Genomic DNA, 24,836 nt, shown 5'->3' with positions numbered 1-24,836 from the left:
AGAACGCCGGACAAGTTACAGCTCAGCAAGCTAAGCCAAGGGTGGCATCACATGAGGCAGTGTGAATCATTAAAAAACCAGGACCTTTTCATATTTATATGTGAAAGATTCATTTACAGGATCAGGGAAATAGATCAGAGTCTACTGCCCCTTGTATTCTCTATTAATAATTTATTGAAACAGTGAATCTGAAATGGAGTCAAAGGATTAGTAGTGTGGCTTTCTAGAGTACATTTCCTTTCCTTTTTTTAATTGTCTGAAATAAATAATATACAGGTCTGAGATTTTAGAGTAGGGATGACCTAACTGTAGCAGTCTTTACTGACTAGTAGTGTATCTTATTAGGTAAAGGAAGTCAAGCAAGCAGTCAAACCACTGTGCTGGTCATTTGTGTCCAGGAGCCCCTTGTAAACAACAAAAGTCACTGAGAATGCCAGTATAAGTAGAGTTTCCATACCATCAGAAAAGAAATAAGATTTATGAAGAATGACACTGAGAAAGAAATGCAAAAGCGTGTATCCACTCCACAGACAGCAGACCGCAGCCCCAGGGAGCTAGGAGACAGCGGACGACCAGTGGAGGATCGAACTTCCTGCTGTAATTTTCCCAGGAACTTTCTGTAACCTGCTAGTTCCTTCTGGGTCCAACTCATAGCAACTCTGTGTACCACAGAATGAAACTCTGCCGGATCCTGTGCCAGCCTCACAATTGCTATTGGATTTGAGCCAATTGTTTTAGCCACTCTGTCGATCCACGTCATGAAGGGTCTTCCTCTTCGCTCCCAACCTTCTACTTTACCAAGCACAGTGTCCTTCATCGGGGCTCTCCTGATAGCATGCCCAAAGTATGTGGGGAAGCGTCTGGCCACCCTCAATCCTAAGGAGCGGTCTGGCTGTTCTTCTTCCAAGAAAAACGTGTTTGTACTCCTGGCAACCCATGGTATGTTCTTTATTCTCCATCAACACCATAATCCAAATGCATCAGTTCGTTGTCCTTCCTTATTCTTCCATAAGTCGTGCTCATGGAAGCAGCAGCAAAGAGACCAAGCACTGCAATGCAATCTGCTGCACAAGAATTCGGTGAAGGGTTGGAAGGCCAGGATGTTACTTTGATGACTAAGGTGCACTTGACCCAAGCCATGGTATCTTTCCATCACTTCATATCCTTGTAAAAGTTGGATATGGAATAAAGAAGACAGGAGGAAAATCTATGCATATGAACTGTGGTGTTGGAGAAGAATATTAAAAGAACCATGGAATGCCCCCCAAAAAGTAAAAATAAATGGCTCTGTCTTGGAAGACGTACAGCTAAATTGCTCCTCGAGACAAGGAGAGTGAGATCTGGTCTCATGTACGTTGGACATGTTATCAAGAGAGCCCATTTCCTGGAAAAGGATGCCAGGCTCTGTAAAGGAGAAGGACAGGAAAAATGAGAATGGTCTTGGACAACGAGGATTTACATAGTGGCTGCCACATGGTCTCAAGCACAAGACCTATTGTGAGCCTGGCGCAGGTGGTGGTTCGTTTGGCTGCGTGGAGGGTCACGATGCGTCGGGAACAACTCCATAGCACCTAACAACAACAACAGCGTGCCCCCACGTCCACAGGCATCGACGGCAATCAAAAACACCGTGGCTTGAGCCGTCCATGCTGGTCCTCCTCCTTCAGCACAGTGACGCGGTCTCGAGCAGCGATTGACCCAGTGCAGTACATCACTCGATTGCTTGCCTGCTGCTTCCGTGCGCATGTAACATGCCTGACTGCAGCTCTCTCTACATTTTCCTATCTCCTTCCTCTCCATTTCTTCACTTCTTCCCAGTTCGTCTCCCTTTTCTCTTTGATTAAGCACTTAATTTTCACTGTCCTCTCACATTGCTTTCTTGCGCCCTCCCCTTGACCTCCAATTTCCTTTCCTTTCTGGAATGGCTCTGGAGAGGAGCCTCGGGCATAACAGAAAGGTTAACCAGGAGGTGTCCCACTAATAAAATAAGGTGTGACCATGGAGGCATCTTATTTTCTTCTTTCATCTCTGTTTTAGTGAACAGAAACAAGAGCTCATTCAATGGAATTAAATGTCAAGTATATTCGAAATAGGCAAGGAAGTACCCCTCTGAGGTAGCGTGCGGTGAATACTCCATAGTAGGTGGCCAGAATAATATGTGCCGTGGTAGCAGTTTAAAGGGACTATTTTTAACCCAAATCATGTTTGTCTTTGTACTTGCTAACAAAGAAAAGATAAAAACCTTTAAGCTCCCCAGTGAAACAGGAAGAGTTCGCTTACCTTCCCAAGTGAGAGATAATGAGGAAGAATGAGCTGTAAATGGAGTTTGTCATTTTCACGTTGAAAGCATGTGTGAGTTCCTTGGGAAAAAAAAGACCTGACATAGTTGAAGGTGATATTCTCAGGCTTGTAGAGTTAACTCTTCTTACTGTTGTCTAAAAATAGCTCACAGGTACAAAAAGAGTAAGAGTTTTAAAATTTACTTTTCTTCAAGTTACTGTCTGTGAGTATGACTGTATACGTTGCTTGTAAGCAAATAGCGTACTCAATTTATTTTTAGAAAAGATGGCCAAAGGTTGTGTGTTCTGGTTGTTGGCATTTGAATTGAACGCCAGTCCCTCCGGAAGTCGGCTGACTTCCCAGCAGCCCCCGACTGACCTGCAGAGATTCCGTTTCCGCTGGCGGATTCGCCAAGCTCTTTTCTGGCCTCTTGTTGGCAGCTCTGGGGCTCTCGAGTCAGAGATTGTCAAGGCGTGGTCTGTGTCTGGGTGCCAAGAGACTCGTGGTCTCTGAGTAAAGACATTAGAAGAGATTTAATTTCCTCTTTCACTTTTAAAGAATGCATTGAATTGGATGGATTACCTCTTATCATCAGAAGAGTCTGCTGTAAGTGAGTGTAATATCTCCCTTTAAAAACGCTGGTAAAGAGGTAATTCTGACTCCTAGGATGCTGGATTGCTTCTTCCCAGGCTGAGCCCCAGACACTGACCCCGTCAGAGGCAATAACTTATGGGTCGATAATATGATGGCCTTGGTTTGGGGACAAATGGCCTGTGTCTCAAATTAGAATTTGATGATAACTGATTGTCGTGAATTTCCAGGTGATTAACTTGCTTCCGCACTAAAGGCTGAGTGATTCACTATGATCAGCAAGAAGAATGAGCCATATTTTAATACTATTCTCGAGAAAATAATATTTCGCTTGTCTACTTATTGTTATCGGGATGATGCCACCCTCAACCATTCATAAATCTCCAGGTGTGCAGAGAAGTGCCATGTTCTCCTTAATCCACGCCCGCTCGCTTGCTGATGTCCCCAAAGCCTGTGGGAGTCACCAGTTCACTTTAGATGGCTCTCTCGGGTGAATTTCCATACCCAGTACCTTCACACCAGGATGAAGATCACAATCGTGCCTTCAGAAGCGTGCTCTCTGCAGCTCAAAAGCACATCACATACAATTCTTTGTCCAGGGACCTAAGCAGTCACCTAAATAAAATAAATGAAAAACAAAGATAGAGAACTGACAGCAAAATAACAAGCTTCAAAATAGCCAAGGAGCTCATTCCGGTGAAAATGAACCCTCCGTACACAGCAGTTCTTTCACGTTTCTGACCCTCGTCTTGTTGGTTAACAAATACCTGTTGTTACATTTACTGATTCTTTTATGTCTGTGTTACGAGGGAAAAGGTAGTGCATGTATTGCTGTATGAAATAGATGTATTCACATACATTTATATTTGAAATAGAAAGTAATGCGCTATCTAAGGAAGCAGACCACCAAGGGAATGTACTGAATTATTTGTTACTTTATCCAGGGAGTTCACTTTTTACATTTCTTAAAGAATTGGAGGTCTTTACTCTTCTGTGCTACACCAGGGTGGAGCGGGATGAATATTGACAAAGTGCTGAGGAACTTAAATCATGGTGCTGTCTCATCATTTATAAGTTGAGGGATGATGAGATTCCGTGACATTTTGTGTGAATGTGAGACCTATGATAAATAGGCTCAAAGAGGGTTTAAGACATTCAGGTGGTCAGGGTTAGAGAATACCAAGGACTTCCCTTCCAATGTCTTTTAATCATACTGTTCATGTCAGAATAATTCTTGTGGTGGATGATTTATATTAGACATCCTGGTATATCAGATTCCTACTTTCTTTTTTTCATATTGGTACCTATTGAGACAAACATTCAGTATTACTTTTATTTACCGGCAGAGAAGCAATTCATTTCTAATCCTTAGCCTGGGAAGTCATATTCCTATTTAAACATGAAAACCAAACATCTTTTTTAACCTCCTTCCCATAAATCTGTAGAGACATTGTTACCTGGCTTTTCAGAGCCCACCTGTGTCCTGAGAAGATAAGCTAGCAAGAGAGACTGAGTTGCGGGCCCAGCTGTAGGTCTCAGGAACAAGCGGTGCCATTTGCTGCTGTTCTGGCCTGGAGAAAACAAGCACTCATCATCCAGGAAATCAGTCCCCGGATCACAGCAATGTGTAGATATTTTTTCCATAAGGGAAGGTTAGCAACGCGCAGTATGCAGTCTTAACAGAGAACACAGCCTGTGGGTTCAGGACCCTAGCTTCACTTGACCCAATTAAATTGGCGGATACAAGTGTTCTGAGAAAGGGAGCAGGTAGGACTCAAGGAACAGTAGGCACGTAGGTATTGTTTTAAACTCTAGGGGAGTCAGGGGCGACTTTTCTGGGAACTTGGGGGTTAATTCAGGTCTGTAGGTTTCCTGAAGTCGTCACCTCTCTTCCTGGCATGAATCACTGTCTTCCTCTGGGAAGCCATGCCCACCGGTTGATGTCTGTACTGTGTTCTCCATCAGACAGGTCTTCATCATAAATTATGATCTCTCCTCTTCTTTGTGATAATGACATTCATGTGTATAGTTATAAATGTTTAATTAATGAAGAGGAAAAAAATCTTAGGAAAATTCACCTTGGTAGATAGCACATGCTGGTAGGAGCATAAATGAAAACCCATTTGCCTACAGTGATGGAAAAAAAAATATATATATAATGAAGGGTGTTGATCTGAACTTTCCAGAACCCAGATGAAGAACAACAGGACTGTTTACAGTCCTTCCCTTCTCACCTTTGATAGCTTACCATATATACTCGAGTATAAGCTGACCCGAATATCCAACGAGGCACCTAGTTTTACCACAACAACTACGTTAAAAAAGTGCTGAAAAAACTTGGCGTCCATACACGTATGCGGTACTTACTCCAGTGATAGGCACTCTCATAATTCGATCAGATCCTACACTGTTGCATGAGTCCCAAGCTCCTCTCTAACTTCAGCTGTCGCTAATCAAGGCCAGCTGGTCATCTCCACTCATCAGATCCCCAGGAAATAGTTTGCAAGTCCTATAAATCCCTGTTCGTAAGGTCCTCAGCAGCAGCTTCTTCCAAAGTGGGCAGCTGAGTCCTTCCTCGCTATCGGTTCTTCATCTGGAAGCTCCACGGAAACCTGCTCACGTTAGTGACCCTGCTGGCATCTGACACACCAGGGACATCGCTTCCAGCACCACAGCCACACACAAGCCACCAGGGTATGACCAACTGACTGACCAGTAGAAGGATGTTTCCTGGAGGACCAATATTATGACCCGTCATAATATTCTCCATAGCCACCAGAGTACGACCAACTGACTGACCAGTAGAAGGATGTTTCCTGGAGGACCAATATTATGACCCGTCATAATATTCTCCGTTGTATATGCTTGTGAAAGTTGCACATGGAATAAGGAAGACCGTGAAAGAATAGATGCATTTGAATTGCGGTGCTGGAGATGAATATTTAGAGAACCTTGGACTGCTGGAAGGACAGACAGACTGTATTGGATGAAGTACAGCCAGAGTGCTCCTTCGAAGCAAGGATGGCTAGGTCTTACATACTTTGGACGTGTTGTCAGGAGAGACGATGAAGAAAAGATGGTAAACCACAGCAATGCCCTGGCGAAGGATAAAGTCCCTTGCTGAGATGGATTGTCACAGTGGGTGCGATGAGGGCTCCCGCATAGGAACAATTGTGGAGATGGCGCAGGACCAAGCATGCTTTTCCTTCTGTTGAGCATAAGCTCACATGGGGTAGAGCCAGTTCACTGGCACCTAAAACGACATAGTTCTCCATTTTCCCTACCTATTAGGGTAGCCACGAATCACATATTAGTGATTGAGCATGTGAAATGTGGCCAGTCTGAAATATGGTGTGTGTGTGTTACAAAACTAAAATACACCCTACAATTTGAGATGACGGTAAAGAAAAAATAATAAATTATAACAATTTGTTGTAGTTTCTATATAAAAAGAAAATCATTTGAATACATATGTGTGTTAGACAGGGTTCTCTAGATAAACAAAACCAAAATGCTAATCATTTTATATATTTATACAGATAGATAGCTAACATAAGAAATGAACAGTTAATTAAATTATAAGCAGTACAAATGGCTCAGTGAAACTCCTGTGAGACAGTTGTGCGACACTGGCAGTCCTTCAAGTCTTGAAGGCCTTTGGGTTGTCCTCTGTAGAGCAATTCAGGCTATCCGACCACAAGCAGCAAATAGCAAGGCAGTTCACCCACAGTCAGCCAGATGACAGGGTCCGACAGTCCCCAGCTCAAGAGATGTAAACTCCAATGGTGTACGAAGCAGGTCTTGAAGGAACCTCAAATTACAGGGACACAGTCCACAGGTTAGGTGTCCCACAGGTAGTGTAATTTGCAAATTGAGGCACAGAACAAGCGAGGCAGCCACACACTGATCCGATGATCAAAGAGGAAGAGACAAGAAAGGTGAGGCTCGCTGAGCCATTTATCTCTCTGCCCTTCAATTAATACCACGTGTTTATCTGCCAGGTTGGCACAATAAACTAACTACCTTGATAGGGTTAAATAAAATACATCATGAATTTTCATTGCACCTGTTCCTTTTGATTTTTTAATGTAGCTACTAGAAAATTGACTATTACACGTGTGGCTCAAATGATAGTGTTTCTATTAAACCATTTCTAGAGCAGCGGTTCTCAACCTGTGGGTCGTGACCCCTTTGGGGGTCGAATGACCCTTTCACAGGGGTCGCCTGAGAGTCATAGCAGTAGCAAAATGACAGTGATGAAGTGGCAATGAGAATAATGTTATGGTTGGGGGTCACCACCACATGAGGAACTGTATCAAAGGGTCGAGGCATTAGGGAAGTTGAGAACCACTGCTGAGAGTATCTGCACCCCTATTGTATTGTACTTGGATCCCATCAACAGCTTGCAATCTTTTCTATCCCCAATCTGTCATTTGTTGGATTAGTTGTTCTAAAAGTTGGAATTTTAACATGACTTTGGAAACAGAATTTGTATCTAATTCTGTTATTTACTAACTGTGTAACCTTGGACAGTAATTTAATTTCTTTGCTCTCAATGTTAGATTCCTCTAAAACGGGATTAAAAATGGGAGTGTGGGGTTTTATATGAATTAATTGGGGCATTGCTTGCAGAATATCTCGTTATTTGTTGTTAGGTGCTCTTAAGTCTGGCCAGCCTCATAGCGACCCTATCTGTGTCCGACAGCGGGACGCACTGCCCAGGAGGCCCCGTCTGCATATCGTTCTTGTGATCACCCTCATGGCTGCAGCCACTGTGCAGCCGCGTCATCAAGGGGCTTCCTCATTTTTGCTGCCCTTTGGCTTGACCAAGCAGGAGGTCCTTCTCCAGGGTCTGGCCTCTCCTGATAACATGCCCAACATGTGAGAGACAAAGGCTCACCGTCTACTCTTATAAGGAGCATTCTTACTGTAGTTCATCCAAGACAGATTTTTTTTTCATTCTTTTGGCAGTCTGTGGTACTCCTGGTATTCTTGTCCAGCACCATAATTCATATGCGTCTGTTCTTTTTCCGTCTTCCTCAGTCAATGTGGAACTTTCGCGTGCATACGAGGATATTGGACATTCGCATGCATACGAGGATATGTTGAGCTGTCCTCAAAATAACGTCTCTGCTCTTCAGCACCTTTTCTATCACCTACCAAATACACACAAAGCCTTTTATGACCCGCTGCTCACCTCCCAGCCCCATCCCATGTCTTGCCTGTCTCCTCTGTGTTCTGGTGTGGACTCTGCCAGACTGAACCCCTGCACTCAAAGTTCTGTTTTTATAGAATGATGTCTGTGATTTCTAAGATTTCTATCACACTCTCACCTTTTTTGCATGAGTAGCTCCTATTGCTCACTCAAGACAAGTTCTGGGACAATATCCTTTGGACAATTTCCCAGGCTTCTCCTATCTGAGTTAGATAACTTCAAAACAGGTGCACACTCTTTGTTATAAGGAACTAGCAAGGCTTTGAGCTAGTTCAGATGCGGCCAGTGCAGCAAAATCAAAACAGACCTGAATTGTTAACATTTGGGTGAAGAGCATTGGGAATAAATGATAGGATGAAACTCTGGAAGGAGAGGTCAGAAGAGGCGTCGTGAGGCGCGCCTGATGGACAGGTTGGGTTATCCCAGGGCTGTAAAGAACAAGACTGAAGCAGCATGACCACTTCCCGTCTTTGAGGCGTGCACAGTCCTTTCTCACCGTGATGGTCGGGAAGTTCGCTTGCTCTGCAGTATACCCACTGCCTCTGTGTTATAAGAGAAAACCAAAGTTGACACCATAGAGCAATAAATTGATGTTGTCGAGATTTTATCTCATTTAGATCCATAATAAACATTCATGGAAGTAGTCAGGAGATGAGCCATGCATTGCTTTGGGTAAATCTGCTATACAAGACTTCGTTCAGAAGAACAGGTCTGCATTATAGCCTTGTCAATTTAGAAGTTGGGTGACATTGAGAAATGTATTTAACTTCTTGAAGTTCAATTTTCTTAGGAAAGTGTGGTGCTAACTGTCTTGCAAAGAAATTGAGCTATTTAAATGGGCTTTAGAGTATCTGGCAAGTAGTGGAAGAGAATAAATAACTCAGTTTATTGATATACTGTAATGTAATTGTGCATTTCCTTCTCTGCCATTAGACCCGCAATGCAAACTTCTTGAGAAAAGTGACAGTATGTTTGGATTTTGTACAACTAAAGTTTACCACAGTGCCTGTCGGCCCTCAACACAAGTTTAAGTACGAGCATGAATCAATGAGTGATACCCGGCTGCTACTAACTGCCCTGAAAGAGATCACATTAGAAGATCCTGGATAGAGCGGGAGATAAATATGAAACAAAACACAAACTACACAACAGCACAGGCTTACTGGTCAGCTTAAAACTGGAGAGACCCTGGAGGTAATGGCCCTGAGTTACCCTTCGAGTGGGAACGGACCTCACCTCCACGGCTCAGTGTGCAGCCGAATAACAAGTCGTTCCTTAACGGGAACAAGAAGACTAGCGAAGTATGCACACCTTAGAATAAGCAAGCACTTGAGATCTGAAGGGCTACGTTTACACAAGGACAACGTTTGAAAGGTTAAGAACTAAGGAGGGAGGGAAACTAGAAAACAAGGAGAAAGTGGATAAGTAATGCGATCCATTGGGGGATTACAATAGTGAAATGAAACCAAAGTGTGAATTGTTGAGTATGAATCTGAAACTCTATTCTGTAACCTTCCACCTAATTCACAGTAAAATTTTTACGTTAATGAATGAATGATAAAGGAATAAGTGACTTTACAGGCAGCTAAAAGATTAGGGGAGCTGGCGGCATAACAGGTTAGTCATTGCGCAGCTCAGCACTGGGTCAACAGTTCGAACCCACCACCCACTCTAGGAGTCAGATGGGGCTTTCTGTTTCTGGAAAGATTCACAGTCTTGGAAATCCACAGGGACCGTTTGGCTCTGTCCTGTAGAGTCACTATGAGTCAGAATCTACTTCATGACAATGAATTTGGTTTCTAAAGGAAGATTGAATTTGACCACCCAGAGAGATGAGCATTCAGGGTAAATTAAAATAAATTATGTTGACAAACCCTGTCGGACTGTGAGAATTTCAAGCCAAAATCATCTAAGAGACTTTGACAGGAAGCTAATAAATTTGTCCCATCAAGCCTTGGTAAAGCCATTGTACCTCCAGGTGGCAACCCAGTGGGCCAGGCCTAATAATTATGAATTTCTTAAGTTTCTCCAACATGATGCCAATGCCTTTATACATTTTACTTTAAATTTCTGGAGCTATCAGCATGATGAAGATGAGAAAGGTCTGCAGGAGGCGCTGAGCCAGAGGGTGAGAAGAACCATGTCTGGTTTCCCTTTTCCTAGGGATATTACTCTTCCAGCTTTTATTTTCCCACATAATAGAAGTGGTCCTCAAAACACAGCAAGCATGTATCACTAATTCAGTGGTTCTCTTGTGCCAGGCTGTAGGCCATCCATAAAGATAGTCTGATTGAGCCAATACGTAACCACTGCTGTGCTAACTTAAAAGATCTGTGCTTTGAACCCACCAGTAGGTGAAAAGACTTGATGATCAACTCCCATGAAGATAGTCGTTTTGTTCTTGTTGTTAAAAGACATCAAGCAGAGTGGAGACTCAAAGCCCATCAGCAGCCAACCGGACACCCCTTACTGAAGGGTTGTGGGGAGGAGAGCCAGACAGGGTGCAGGGTAGCAACGATGAAACATAATTTTCCTCTAGTTTTTGAGTGCTTCCTACCCCCCCACCTACTATCACGATCCTAATTCTACCTTACAAATCTGGCTAGACAGGGGATGTACATTGGTACAGATAGCAACTGGAAACACAAAGAATCCAGGACAGATGACTCCTTCAGGACCAGTGGTGAGAGTGCCGATGTCTGGAGGGTGGAGGGAACATGGAATAAAAAGGGGGAACTGATTACAAGAATCTTCATATAGCCTTCTCCCTGGGGGATGGACAGCAGAGAAGAGGGCAGAGGGAGACATCGGACAGTGTAACATATGATAAAATAATAACAATTTATTAATTATGAAGGGTACATGAAGTAGGGGGAGTTGGGAGAGAGGGAACGAGCAGCTGATATTAAGGGCTCAAGTGGAAGGTAAATGTTTTGAGAATGATGGCAACAAATGTACATATGCACTTGACACAATGGATGTATGTATGGATAGTGATAAGAATTGTACGAGCCCCCAGTAAAATGATTGTTTTAAAAGAAAGAAAAAAAGACGTCAAATATGATGTAACATTTCGCAACAACTGAACAGAAACACTGTCCAGCGCTGCGCCATCCTCACGGGCATAGGCCGTGGTTGAGCCCGTTGTTGCAGCCACTGTCTTAGCCGTCTTGTTGGCAGGCTTCCTCTTTGGGGCATTCTGTACCAAGCCTGATGTCCTTCTCCAAGACTCGTATCTACTGGCAACATGTTCAAAGTACGTACAGTCAATACTCTCCAGTTTTGTCCCCAAAGACTACTTTGACCCTACTTGCTCCAAGACACATTTCTTTGTTCTTATGTCAGCCCACCGTATATGAAGACTGTTCATAAGCCTTCCTCCACTTCTTCATTTAGGCCAGCTTCTCAGATTATTAGCTCAGTTTACAGATTTAATAAGTATAGTAAAACACAACTTTCTTGATTAAAAACAAAAGCATCCAGCATCCTTTGATCGGTTCAAATGACTGCCTCTTGGTCTTTGTATGGGTTCTGCATGGGCACAATTAAGTTTTCTGGAATTCCCATTCTTCAGAATGTTATCCGTAATTTGTTGTGGTCCACAGAGTTGAATGTCTTTACATATCCATATTCAATGAAACACAAGTAAACCTTTTGTCTGGCATTCTCTGCTTTCAGTCAGGGTCCACCTGACATTGGCAGTGATCTTTCTCACAGAGCATGTCCTTTTCCGAATCCAGCTGGAATGGTCGGCTGCTTCCTGATGATGTGCTGTTTCCGCCTGTTTTTAAGTTGTCTACAGCAGAGTTTTACTTGCATGGGATATTAATGATATTGTTCCATAATGTCCACATTCTGTGGGATCACATCGTCACCATTCATATAGATACTAATTTTCTGGTATACAGTTGATTTGGGCACTGCTGATCTGTACTTAGAGATGGAATGCTTGCTATGGGAACTCAACCAGCAGCCCTCAAACTTGACAGCTCTAATAATGCCTTTAGCCAAAAGTAGCTAGAGGCAAGTGGCAGATGTGCATGGTGAGGTCTAAATGGCCTTTTGATTTTCCTTGTTAAAGTTGATGTTTTTCTCGTCATCTCACCATGACTTGGAGGCCAAATAATCTTTGGTCACTAAAGTGAGAGTTTGTTATAACTGTTGTGCTATTACACTTTTATCCCAACCCCCACTCCTTTGTACGTAGGGGGAACATTATACGTACTCTTTAGAAAACCAGTAGCAAGAAGGTCATGCAATAGGTACTTGTGGGGAAAACAATACTGGTTCTGAAGCAGGTGGAAGCCCAGAGCAATGAATAGCAAATGCTCATAATAAATAATAACAGTTAACTTACTATGTTGCCAAATACTACTCTAAGCCCTGTAGCCGTCAGACTTTAGTGATGCTTCTGTTTATGGATTCAGCTTGTCTGGGTGAAATGCCGAGTAAGAAACGTGTTTGTTGCCCTCATGAAGCTACTGCTCTGCCTACTCTCATGACAAGGACATTTTATCAGAATCTTGATTCACAGCAATCAATCAAAAATCTAAATCTTCTAATAATGTTTTAAGATACTAACATTTTAGAATTCACATAAAAAATTCTGCTCTTGGTTTTTCAGTATTCTTTTTTTCCCCAAAAGAAAAAGAAGTCAAAGGTTCTTGACACTGTTGATCTCTTTGTATTAGAAGATAGCTTAAAATATTAAAATGAAGCCTGTTGTTTCTTCCATGTAGAACACATATCCTGTACCCAGATGCAGTACCAGCATGCACTGGCCGTGTTTAGGTTTGCTGGTTGTGTGTCTGTCTCCTGGCTTTAAGGACTGCCTGAGCTCTTTGCACCCTCTGTCTTTGTGGTACTAGAGTGGGGGATCCAACTCCCTCTCCCTGAAACTCACAGCTGACAGGGCACAATGCAGTGACCTCTGAGGATGGAGTGCCCTTTCCACAGTGTTTGGCCCCTGGAATGTGAAAGTCTTTGAAAACGCTCTTTCTGCATGAAAGAGAGCTCTCGTGTGATGTGAGGTTCAGACAGGGGCAACATCTTTCTCTCGACATGTGAGGTATGTGATAACTGCAGGTGGAGATGTCACCAGTCAGAGCATTGTACATGCTACTGTAACTACGCAGCGTCAAGGCGAGGACATGCAGACCTCCAGCTTCCACTAGATCAAGACGTGAATAAATTTCCTTTTGGGGTGCTTGCCTCCACTTTTCTTAACTACTTCATTTTGTGGAAATATAGTAAAGCCAACTAATAAATTCATTAGCCAAGTGAATGTAATAAGCCAGCATCCAAACTTTGTTTGCATTGTTGTTTGTTAGCACTGATGATCATGTGTATGTTAGCCTGCAGACTAAATAAAATCTGATTCCGTTATTGTTAACATAGTAGAAGGTATGTGTTTATTTGAAGATTGCGCTTCTAATCATTTACACTCAATATAACTCAAAAGAAAAATGTTTACAATTTGAAAATTAGCTTTTTATTTTTGTTCCTTATATGGATGAATATTAATTTGCTTTTTTGACTATTTGTAAACCTTTCGTTGGGCACAGTATATATTACATGTCATTATTGATAGTGAGAGCATCTGCCATTCAGTGCTTACTCTGTTATTTTGTCTTTTTTATACACTGTCTCATTTAATCCACCAAATGAGAGAGGAGATTTGCATTGGTATATTACTAGCTTCACTTTCCAGATCAGGAAATTGAAACTTTAGGCTGCTAAGTAACTCACCCAACATAGCCATTAAGTGGGGAAAGAATAGTATTTAACTGCCTTCAGCTCTTTCTGACTTCAAGTCTTTTCTTTTTCTTTCTTTTTTTTGCTGTCCTGTGTCAGCACTGAATACCATTGGCTACTGTTTTGTGCTGAGTAACGATTACTATTATCTCTGCGCTTAGCTGTGCACGAAGCCACCTGTGTTATACACTACACTCTCAAACTGGGCATGTGGTCTGTGTTCCCATAGGGTGGAGTGTAACAACTGTGAGATTGGAGACCAGTGTGGGGCCATCATGCACGGCAATGCTGTCACCTTCTGTGAGCCGTACGGTCCAAGAGAACTGGTAAGTATATGCTTACCATTCCCAATGCATTCCTACTGATTGTGGCTTTGTTTGTGTTAGACAGTGTAATGTTCTCATGCGGTTCAGACAAATTTTGAAGTACAATTAGATTATGAATTTATACTGTGAGTTCTGATACAAATACCTCAAAACTAGAAGAGATGATTGTATCCTCCATTGCCAAAACACGAGGAACATAAGTAATGTTAATAAGCTCTACTTGTATAGATCGTTGAAATGGTACGTGTTTTCTTGCATACATATTTACCGTAGAAAGAAATGCTTTGAATGAAAATAATGACATCTTATTAAGAAGCCAGATACATTTAATATGAAATTATTAGACTCTTCCTTGATTCCACTTCAGTGTACACTTGAAGTGTGTATTGCATAAAAAAACAAAAACCTAAACTCATTGTCAGCAACTCCATTCTGACTAATAGCAACCTTATAGGGCAGATTAGAACTTCTCTTTGGGTTTTTGAGACTTTAAAAATGTACCCAGGCAAACAGCCTCATTTTTCTTACATGGTGTTGCTGGAGGGTTCAAACTGTCCACCTTGTGGTTAGCACAACACTGTGTAGCCCACTATGCCACCAGGGCCCCGTACACATATGAAGGTAACAGCAAACTCTTGTGATTAGTCTCAGTCCCACGAGGGAAAGCAAACATTGTTGTACTTTTTCACAAGCACAAAGCTCAAGATTAATACTGCCACATATCAATTGCTGAAAGAAAAGCTAAAATTGAGATGCTTAGTCTTCCTTGTGGAAAATTTGCTACCCCTTTAATAATTTCCCCATTGGAAAAATGTATATTAAACAAAGGTAAAAATTATAGCAATGAAACTGTGCGCATCCGTGAATCTCATTAAATCCGCACCTCACTATCTTTAGATAGCATGCTATGCATGACGTTTCTGTGCGGGCATCAGTTTTAAGTTCCAGCGCATGTGACCGTGTGGTTCAGAGTAGAACTGCGCCCAGAGGTCACTACTGGCAGTGGTCTTTCAGTAGTAGATCCTCCGCTTTTCTTCCAAGGAACCTCTGGATAAATTGAAACTACCGGCCTTGCAGTTCGTAGCTGAGTGCTTAATTGCTTGTGCGAATCTGGAACTCACGTAGAAGAGTGGATGGATGTGTAAATAAATAGAACAAGGGGCGTTCAGAAAAATAATGGAAAGTTCCATGATCTTTTCATTGTGTTTTTCCGTGAATTTTGTGAAGCCTCTTAATAGATAGCTGTAATACGGAAAACCATCACTGCCCAGTAGATATCCAGGCGTAGCCATCCTGTAGGACAGAGTAGGGCTCCTCCATAAGGTTTCCAGTGTGAGAAATCCCCATGGAATCAAACTGCTACACTTTCCTTTTGCAGAGCTCCTGGTGAGGTAGAACTGCTCCACAGAATGTGTGTGCCTGTGCATGTGTGTGTGTGTGTGTGTGTGTGTGTGTGTGTGTATGCATGTATTTGTGGACACACAAGTTCCTTATATGAAATGGCATAGTATTTGCATATGACCTACACACATCCTCCCCTATGCTTGAAATCAACTCACTGCCACCTAATCACATCTGTCTCGTTGGGACCCTACACCTAATACACTGTAAATACCACATAAAGAATACTTTATGTTCCCTCGGCCTTTGAGGGATTTTTTGACCACTTAATAGTATTTTTCTCCCTTTGAATATTTTTAATCTGTGCTTAGTTTGATTCCATGAATGCAGAACCGGTGGATCCAGGGTTGAGAATAAGTCTAAAGTATTTCTACTAGCGTTCCAGTCCATGCATTCCTGTGTGCAGTCTAAACAAAGTCTGTTTCAGCACACCTGTGCATTTGTCATGATGGCACACACATTCTTTCAGTAAGACGCTTATTTTAGTTGCCTTTGGATACCTTCAAAAGTAGGTCCCATCAAAACGGTCATTTTCTAGGGGATCAGCTGGGGCAGTAAAGTTCAAGACAGAGAGATCATCTCAGACACTAAGGCATCTGTTTTGGGGGATTCCAAAGGCATAATGTTGATACCTTTTCTCAAAGAACACAGACAATCTCAAGGACTTATTAGGAAAAAGTTTTAACAAAATGGAAAACGGCACTGTTAAGAAAAAGGTCAGAAAAGTTGAGCTGAGGGATTGTTTTGCCCACCCCAGCAATGGACCTACTCCTTCTTTGAAGGTCACAAGGGTTGTCTTAGAAGGCTTTCTGTGGTTGACCTTATCTCAACTGCCCTACAAGCCTGATGTTGCTCCTTCGGGTCTCTTTTCCCCCGAATGCAAAAGACAGTGAGAAGAAACAGAGTGGAGTTCCAGGCAGATGCCACAACTGCTTAGCTCAGATGTCAATTGAAGAGCGTTTACCTCCTCAGGGAAGAGTTCTCTCACTACCGTGGAATCATTGAGGACTCAGAGTGACCCCTCAGGGTTTCTGAGATTCTAACTCTTTGGGGAGGAGGAGAAAGCCCGGTCTTTCTCCTGAGGACCTGCAGGTGGTTTCGAACTGCCAACCACGTGAATTACAGCCCAGTGTGTTAGAGAGTCGGAAGCATTGCCGTGAGAGATGTATAGAAAAACAGTGACTCACATTTTGATATTTTTGTCTGCTTGTTTGTTTAATAATGGTCTACATTCTTTTGAAATGATACTTTTTACTTAGCCTCATACAGTGCTTTGTTCTTAAATTTGCCCTTATTTTATCCTTGCAAGCCCCAAAAATGCCATGTTTGTTTCAAATCATTTTTAAACTTTAGTTCCGTATTACTGAGGCACTTTGGTGGATTAAAGAAATAGTACAAGTGAATGAACGCATCACACTAACAACAAAACCACGTTGGTTTTAGCTAGATTGTGCAGAAACAGGTTACTCTCTTCTAGTGTAAACTGATTATCTTTTGCTGACCAATGATAAATTCTTGGGTCATATGCAAAATGAAACAGGAACATTCTAAATTAGTAGCAATGGAAACCACTTACCATCAGCATGTGGCTAATGAGCCTTTGTTGTGTACTTGCTTTGTGTTTCTGGCATGAAGACGACATTCATTTCACATACTTGAAAGAGCATATAAAAACAATTGTTGGAGTCTGGCTCAATCCTTTTGTCCTAATACTCCTTTTGCAATATTTCTTGCTTTATTCTGCTTTTCGACCTTCCCCTTTGTTCTCCCCAGCTTCTACAGGATGGACTTTGAGTTACAAGTCTTTTTCACCCTTATAAGACACACATTGTGTTTTAAAATGATTAAGTTTTACAATCGTCAAAGACTGGTTTCCATAGTAAAACGTGTATGGGGTGGGGAGAGGGAAGGGGGAAGATAGTACAGAGGATACTAAATAGGCAATTAAAGAGTATGTTGTTATCAAAATGTGAAAGCCAATTAATTTTTGTTCAGTTCTTATTTTATGCTGCATGAATACTCCTTTCATAGGAGTAGATACATTTAATTTATTAAAGGTATGAGCATCAGAACATTGATGAATTGAAGTTTTTAGTTGAAATAGGAACACAAACAGAATTAATTGGATGTAAATTAAAATAATAGGTGCTCATAATTCAAGTCTCAGATGGTGTTACAATATTCCTACAGGCAAATGTAAAGTAAATCATGTTCTTCTTTGTAGACAAAAAAGAAAGAAAGGTTTTCTAGTATGTTTTAAATAATGTACTGACTGTGAATTAATTTTCTATTAACCTGAAAACAAAATTAAAATGTTTTTCAATGAAGTTAATTGAGCTTAGAATTCATTTTTATTTGTGGAAGTGCTTAGCAAATTCTTTGTTTGTTTATTTATATTAATCAATTTTTGGTTTCTATTAATCAATTTTTAACCTAAAAATAAAAAGCCAAAGTTCAAATGGCCATAGCATAAAAATGGAAGTGTCTAATTTTTGGATCCACATATCAAATTGGAGCTTGTTGCTTCACTATATATATTTCAGTTTATTTCACATTGGCTTTGAGATGCTGAATAGACCAGTTTTTGACTATATAATTGATGTGATGTTAGCATTTCAACTGAAAAAGAACATGTTGAAAACATTTTAGGAAAAGAACACCCGTGCAGATTTACATTCCTATCACGTTCTTCCCTAAGATGAGTTTATGTTACAGAGCGGACGGCCACAAAATGGAAACAGCAGAGCTGAAATCCGCTTTTACTCATTAGCATCTTTTCCAAGTTTCAATAATGCCATGCCATCTTTATGCTGTGGAAGCTAAGACATATACTGTGCCAAGCTGTGTTTACAGAAGCCATCAGTTGAATGAGGGGTGAAGGGCTCAATCGTCAGTTTATATACAATTATTTTCATTCAAGTTCACAGATTTGTACAACTTCAACACAGTCCAGCAAAAACGCTTTCCAGTGAGATCTGATAGAAAGTAATGAGTTATCAGAACTCCACTCTGGGAAAACAAACAGAAAAACCTTCATAAGTGTAATTTTCTGAATATCTAAAACAAAAGACCTTGGTAGGCTAATGCTCAACCCCTTCTCCCTGCCACTGACGCAATGCTGACTCACAGTGACCTCACAGGGCAGAGTAGGGTGGCCGCTGGAGCTGCTGGTGGGCTGGAACTGCAGACCTTGTGCTTAGCAACCCAGCACACAGCCCCTTGTTAACTCTGCCTGTTAAGAGGCCCAATGGGCCATTTCCCTGTCTTGAGATTTAGTCAGGCAGCTATTTCATTTCAATAAAAAACAAAATCAGTGAGAGGCAGTGTCTCTCTCAGCCGGGGACCCTGAGCTCCTTTGTGAGTGTAAAATGAAGACGAGATGATCAAACCACTCCTTTAAGAGAACTTGTGCTGCGAACTTAAAATGGAGTTGGTTGTTACTCTGGATTATTCTCACATATTTGCAGATGCGTCAAGTTAGAAAGGTGAACTTAGGCTAAAGGAGGATCAAGCTGGTCTTTAAAATCGGTGTGTGCTGGGCAGAGGTGCAGAATGGCGGGGGCGTGATGCAGAAGACGGTGCGTTCTCCTGTCCGCCCGCTCAGCCCACGGAAGCTTTCTCACATCCACCCAGTTCTCGGGCTCGGGCTCTGTGGTTTGGCAACTATTGGGGGTTTAAGAACACTGATAGGGGCCACTCTTAGTCCCAATCAGTGTGACAGCAATGGGAACTTTGGTAGAAAAATGATCAGACTTTCATGGTGGTATTAAAACTTTATCCAAAGCCCTGTGAGTGTGCCTTCATGCTTTAGAATTTCCCACCAAATGACTTCACTTCGCAGTTTGAAATTACATCTTTGAGCTGACGAGCAATAAATAATTTACAACCCCCAAATGTAAAGATAGATCCAGAGGGCTGTATAGGAGATGCTTCTTGTTATTTTCTTTACTCTTCAGTTTTTTTCCCTAATTATTGACAAATTCACTAATGAACTCAATAGGAAAAGGAGAAGAAACGAAAGCCAGTCATTCCCTTGCCCCTTAGCCTCCCTGATGAAGAAAGCATTTAGAATCAATGGTTAATCCAAGCATACGGTCACCGTCAGTTAGCACATGTAATGTGGAGCCTATTTCCTGCCTCGTGCAGTTTGCTGGTGAAGCGCACAGCTGTGGACTTGACCACACAGGTACCACCAGGATACGGATCGCAGCCCCTCAGGAGAGTTGAAGCATGCACAGCAGTGGGCAAGAAGGGAGGCCCGCACCACGCTTGAGATTCGTGTCTCAACTGAATCCTTCGAAGCAAGTACCCTGCTCATGAGTTTGCCAGCCAGTTCCCTTGACCAATTGTGCGACCTGATCTGCTATCACCTGACTCGTCTTCATTTGTGGACTTAGCTCATGGGAGCTGACAAAGTATAGGGATAACGAAGGATATTTTTGAGACCTGTAGGAAGCGACTGGAAGAGAGCCTATTGTGTCTGCCGCTGCAAACGTGACACCAACTTTCCATTTGATGGGGTGGAAGTCACGGGAGGCACGGGGGGGGAAGGGGTTCTGGAACCCAGCAACAGATTCCTTTAAGATGAAAACCTTAACTCTCATTTTGTTTGAGCTGGAATGGGTCAAAGTCACTCTTCCATAAAATAAGTCAGTTAAAGAGATAAAAGGCCGTTCCTCTTTAGAAGAGGGGAAAATGCCTAAGAAAACGTTTCATGATTCTCCATGAAACAAAGGGAAACAGATTGTTTCTTGGTTCGTTTTGATGTCTTGGAAGGATGTCTTTGAGGTCCTTGCTTCTGTTTACTTTTTGGTAGCAGTCTTGTTGGGAGGTGAGTCTCGCGCGGCTCATTGGTTTCAGTGTACGCGGAGCTGTGTAAGCAGGACCGCGCTGGTCCACAGCCTTAAACAAATGCACCCTTTTCAGGTATCATAAGTCTATTTTCATTTTCACAATAGCTTTTTTCGCCTCCTTTTATCCTTGTCTTCCAACTTTTGTTTAGTGACTTTTTTATGGTGTTTTTTTTTTTAATCACAGGGTGGAGAGGGTCAGGTGGGTGTGTGAAGTTGTTACTGGTCAATCTCTTGAAAGGTTGTCGGTAGATGACACTATTGAAAGAGCCATGATAAATTTACTGTTAGAGCGGAAGCTGGAATCTCACAGCTCGGTTGCCCACAGGGTAACATGTATGTGTTCAGGCACTGATAAAAATAAACAAATGTGGACATACAGCTTCTGCCACTAGATCTTTGTCTTCCCTCCTTGTGCTGCCTTCCATTGCCCTCCCCCCAAACTTACTCCAATTTCTTTTCCTTCTTTTGTAACTCACCTTTGTATATTTTTTCTAGATTACCACCGTCCTTAATACAACTACAGCCTCGGTCCTCCAGTTTTCCATTGGTAAGTGTTTCTAGCAATTGCAATAGTTTTAGTTGGAAATATTTGTTTTAATCATAGTGTACAACCAGGGATGCAGTGAGACTAGTTGAGTTACTTAAAACACTTTAAAGGAAACTGGGTTGTTAAAAAATGACACATTGTGTTCTTTCTCCGTTACATGGTACGAAGAATGCTATCTGTAGCCCGCCGTCTCATAAAATGACTTACACGTGGATTTTGACTATGCTGCAGCAGGATGGCCTTTCTGGTTTGTTTTGCTCATATTACAGCTCACACGCGTTTTCAAGGGGAATGCTGCAAGGAAACAGATCCTGTCTTCTAGATGGGGTCCTGACTTTGTTAATCCTGCTCCCATAACCTGGAGAACTTCCTCATGGCCTCTTGCTGTGACATAGAGCTGTTGGCACCCTGGCAGCTGTGCTCCTGGGTGTCACCCTCCAGCCCCCACTGTCCTTGTCTGTGAGCGTCACCATTAGCAAAGGCAGTTTCCCTCAGGAGCCAGCATTCGATTGCAAGTCTGCGTTCCCACTGCTGGGAGCCCAGTACGGTTGATGGCACCGAAGAGAATTTCCTTCAAGCCCTATCCTTTTTGTCACTGTTGATTGACTTATTTTTTGGTTTTATCTTACATTTATCATTTAAATGTACTTTTAGAAATCTCCTTCTTAATTAGCAATTTTATCATCAAAAGTGAAATAATAATATGTCATCACTCTGGAATGAAACAAAAGAGTGAAAAAATTGAGATTGTTACTTAGAGATTTCATTGGAGGATTTAGATATTGAATTTTGAGAGTAAAATTTGTTGAGACCGAAGAAGAATGTCCGAAGCAAACCATTAGCTGCTTCCTTGTGTGAGGAACAGAATACAGTGGGGAGGCCGTTCCAGGTTGGCTGTGTTTCACGGGGATAGTGCTTGGAGCAGCTTCATTCCTTTCATATGGACGGCATGAAGGCTCCGTGGAGCGTGCACACAACTCTAGAGATGTCACAGTTAGGTGTACGCATTATGAACTGTTGAAGCCACACAACAACCAGATACGGAAATAGCAACTTTATCTAAGTAGCCATTGCATGTGTGGTCAAGTAAAAAATTTTATTAAGAATATATTATAAAAACTGTATGTGGGCAGGTCAACATTTTTGGGTGTGTGTATTATGGAATTCTCTAAACTTATATTAATAAACTCAGAAACCAAACTCATTATTGGTTAGTGATTAGATAGTGGTTAGTCTGTCAGATTTAATGTCACTCCTTAGAAAGTCCTTCAGGGTGCTACATGTTCATTGCACAGCATCATGACTCAGATTTACATGAGAAGTTTTTCGAGGATTCCATCATCCTTTATGGTTTCATTGGCGAGTTATGCTCATAATTATGGACACATAAACCACATTTGGAGAGATGTCTCTTCTTCATGATATTTCCATATTGCTCTTGTAAACATTTTCAACCACATGACAGATGCTGTCCAAAACAGTGCTGAGAGCTCAATATCCAGAAACGGCCATCATTACCAGAGCTGTCGCAAATAAACTCCACTGTGCAGTGCCCTCCTAGTTCTTCCTGAAATACATAAACGTTGATGTTTATATGCACATGTTTGTGTACACACATACATATGTATATAGGGCATCTTGAGCAAATGGATTTTATGCTAAAATGAATTTTTATGCACTCTGAAAAGGCAGTTCTAGAACCTAACATTTATCATATTATCAATAGCTAAATCATCTTGAAAACTATCCCATGATATGCTTAGAAGGTTTCATTTTTCCACCCGAATGAAAGATCTCATCCATTTCTGTGGTGGTGTATCGATCTGCTACAATCCTCACTTGATTCGTCAGATTCCACTTGGAGAATTTATGGTTGTGGCCTTAGGGCCATTTACCGGTTTCCTTTAGATTTCCTCTGGGATAGGAAGAATATTCTGAGATAATGCCCTTGCAAACCACCATCTCACAGACACTTCTAAACTCACTAATGTATCAGGCAGGGCGGGGTCAAAAGGCTACCCTGCTAGAGCCCTGTAGCTGTCCTTTGCTTAACAAAGCCCCACTGAATATATACTGTGTATCCAGCATTGTTAAGCTTAACAACTATATTAAGACCAAAAAAAATCAAGAAAACAGTTATTTCAGCACCTCCTGGTATAGAAGAAGGTGATGGAAACATGTGGGAACGTGAAACCTTTGGAACGTGGTCTGATCATTGTAAACTGAGGTGGGGATGTGTGCAGATCCTCCTGGCAGTAGGACCTGGCTCGGTCCAGCAGTCAATCACATCAGGGAGACTTTTTAAGAGAGAGTAATCTCTGAAAGGCACCCACAGGTTAATGGAAAGGACTGAGAAAAGTTTCCCAGGTGAAGAGACAGAGTGAATACCAGCAAGATCAGGGAGAGTCATTGAGTACCTGACTGGAGCAGAGGCGCTGACTGGGTGGCTTTCAACACTTGTGACCTGAAATTATATCCATCTAGAGAGCTCATCTATGTCGGATGGGGGCGGGTTTCATTTACTTCATAGGGAATAGAAGTCTGCCAAAGGACTTCTGTCTTTCTTGAGCAATAAAGAAAAGCAACGAAACTCTTAAGTCAGACGAACTGGGCAGTTGGCTTAGAGGAGACTCATTTCTTCCTTGATAAAGATCTGCCTTGGCTCACTCATCAAGAATGAACCACATAGATGTTTGCTCGATTTAGCCCAACTCTCTCTTCAACTTAATAGGACTCATTAGTCAAAGCATAAGGTAGGTCATACGTTCCTGGATGAACAAACCCTGGTACATTCACAGAGTGGAATCGTATGCATCCTGTAGAAAACAATGATGAACCTGTCAAACACCCTCAAGACCTGGACCATTCGAGAACATTATGCTTAGCAAAGTTAGTCAATCTCATAGATAAATACTTCATGACACCATGATTATAAAGGAAAAATTTAATATAATCATGTTTTTCATACAAAAGACTTTAAGGAGGCCAGGATGGAGTGGGGGAGGAGGAGGACGACAAGAAGGGGAGTGGGAGGGAGGAGAATGCAAGGGAAGAAACGGGCGCGCACACGCGCAAACACGGCGTTCAATGGGATACTTTGCCAATTCGATGAGGTGGTTTATGCAATGACAGCAAACGTGTTCTTATTTGAATGTATTACATTCCACAAACAAAAGGGGAAAATTAAATAAATACATATACATACAAACAAGTAAGACAAAAATAAAAAGAAAGTTAAACTTTAAAATTAAAGCGAGAGAAGGGTTATAGCCTACAAAATCCTCCAGATTTCTTACCCATCAGACCCAAACAGTGGGCTCAGTGACTGTACAGGGAGGAAAGCAAACGTGAACGTGGCTTGGATGCTTCTGTGGCATACACGTGAGACAGGTTAGCGTTGAACGAACAAACAAACAGAACGCACGCACCCTGAAGAACAAATCGTTTGGTTTGAGCAGTAAATCTGTTTGTCCTTTTTAATATCCTCAGCAATTGCCAAGAGACAAGAAGTAGATGTTCATAAGTATTTCTTGGTTCAGTGACAAGCAACCATTACAGAAACATCAAAGTATTATGTAACTAAGCAGTTCAGAGTGATCAGGTCGACATTTCCTGCCTAGAAACTGGGATCTGAGGATCCTGAGGACCTAATCAGTGGAAAAGAGGGCCCAGAAGAAATCTGAGAATCACAAATAAACTATGCTTTTAGTTAAACAAGTAGAAAAATGTATATATGCCAAAGTTTTTATTGAAGAATGTAATTATTGAACTAGTAATAGGTTAACCATATGAATTATTTGCTCATAATTTAGAGATGTATTACCTGAAAGAAAAGTTTGGTTTTTGATATACTAAAGATTGAGGGATTT

The 24,836-nt window shown here is 41.8% G+C and overlaps 1 protein-coding gene across 1 annotated transcript in view; it reads left to right on the top strand.

Moving 5' to 3' along the window:
- The window catches only part of RELN (reelin), a 509,976-nt gene that overhangs the window by 251,135 nt on the left and 234,005 nt on the right, over nucleotides 1–24,836 (top strand). The window contains exons 7-8 of the mRNA XM_075558514.1: nucleotides 14,070–14,166; nucleotides 20,916–20,967. Coding sequence (XP_075414629.1) covers nucleotides 14,070–14,166; nucleotides 20,916–20,967 — 149 coding nt within the window. The remainder of the gene's footprint in view (nucleotides 1–14,069; nucleotides 14,167–20,915; nucleotides 20,968–24,836) is intronic.

Source organism: Tenrec ecaudatus, chromosome 9 (assembly GCF_050624435.1).
Source record: "Tenrec ecaudatus isolate mTenEca1 chromosome 9, mTenEca1.hap1, whole genome shotgun sequence".
In the NCBI taxonomy this organism is placed as follows: Eukaryota; Metazoa; Chordata; class Mammalia; order Afrosoricida; family Tenrecidae; genus Tenrec; species Tenrec ecaudatus.
Note: the sequence above shows the minus strand (reverse complement) of the source record. Positions and strands in the feature narration are given on the sequence as shown.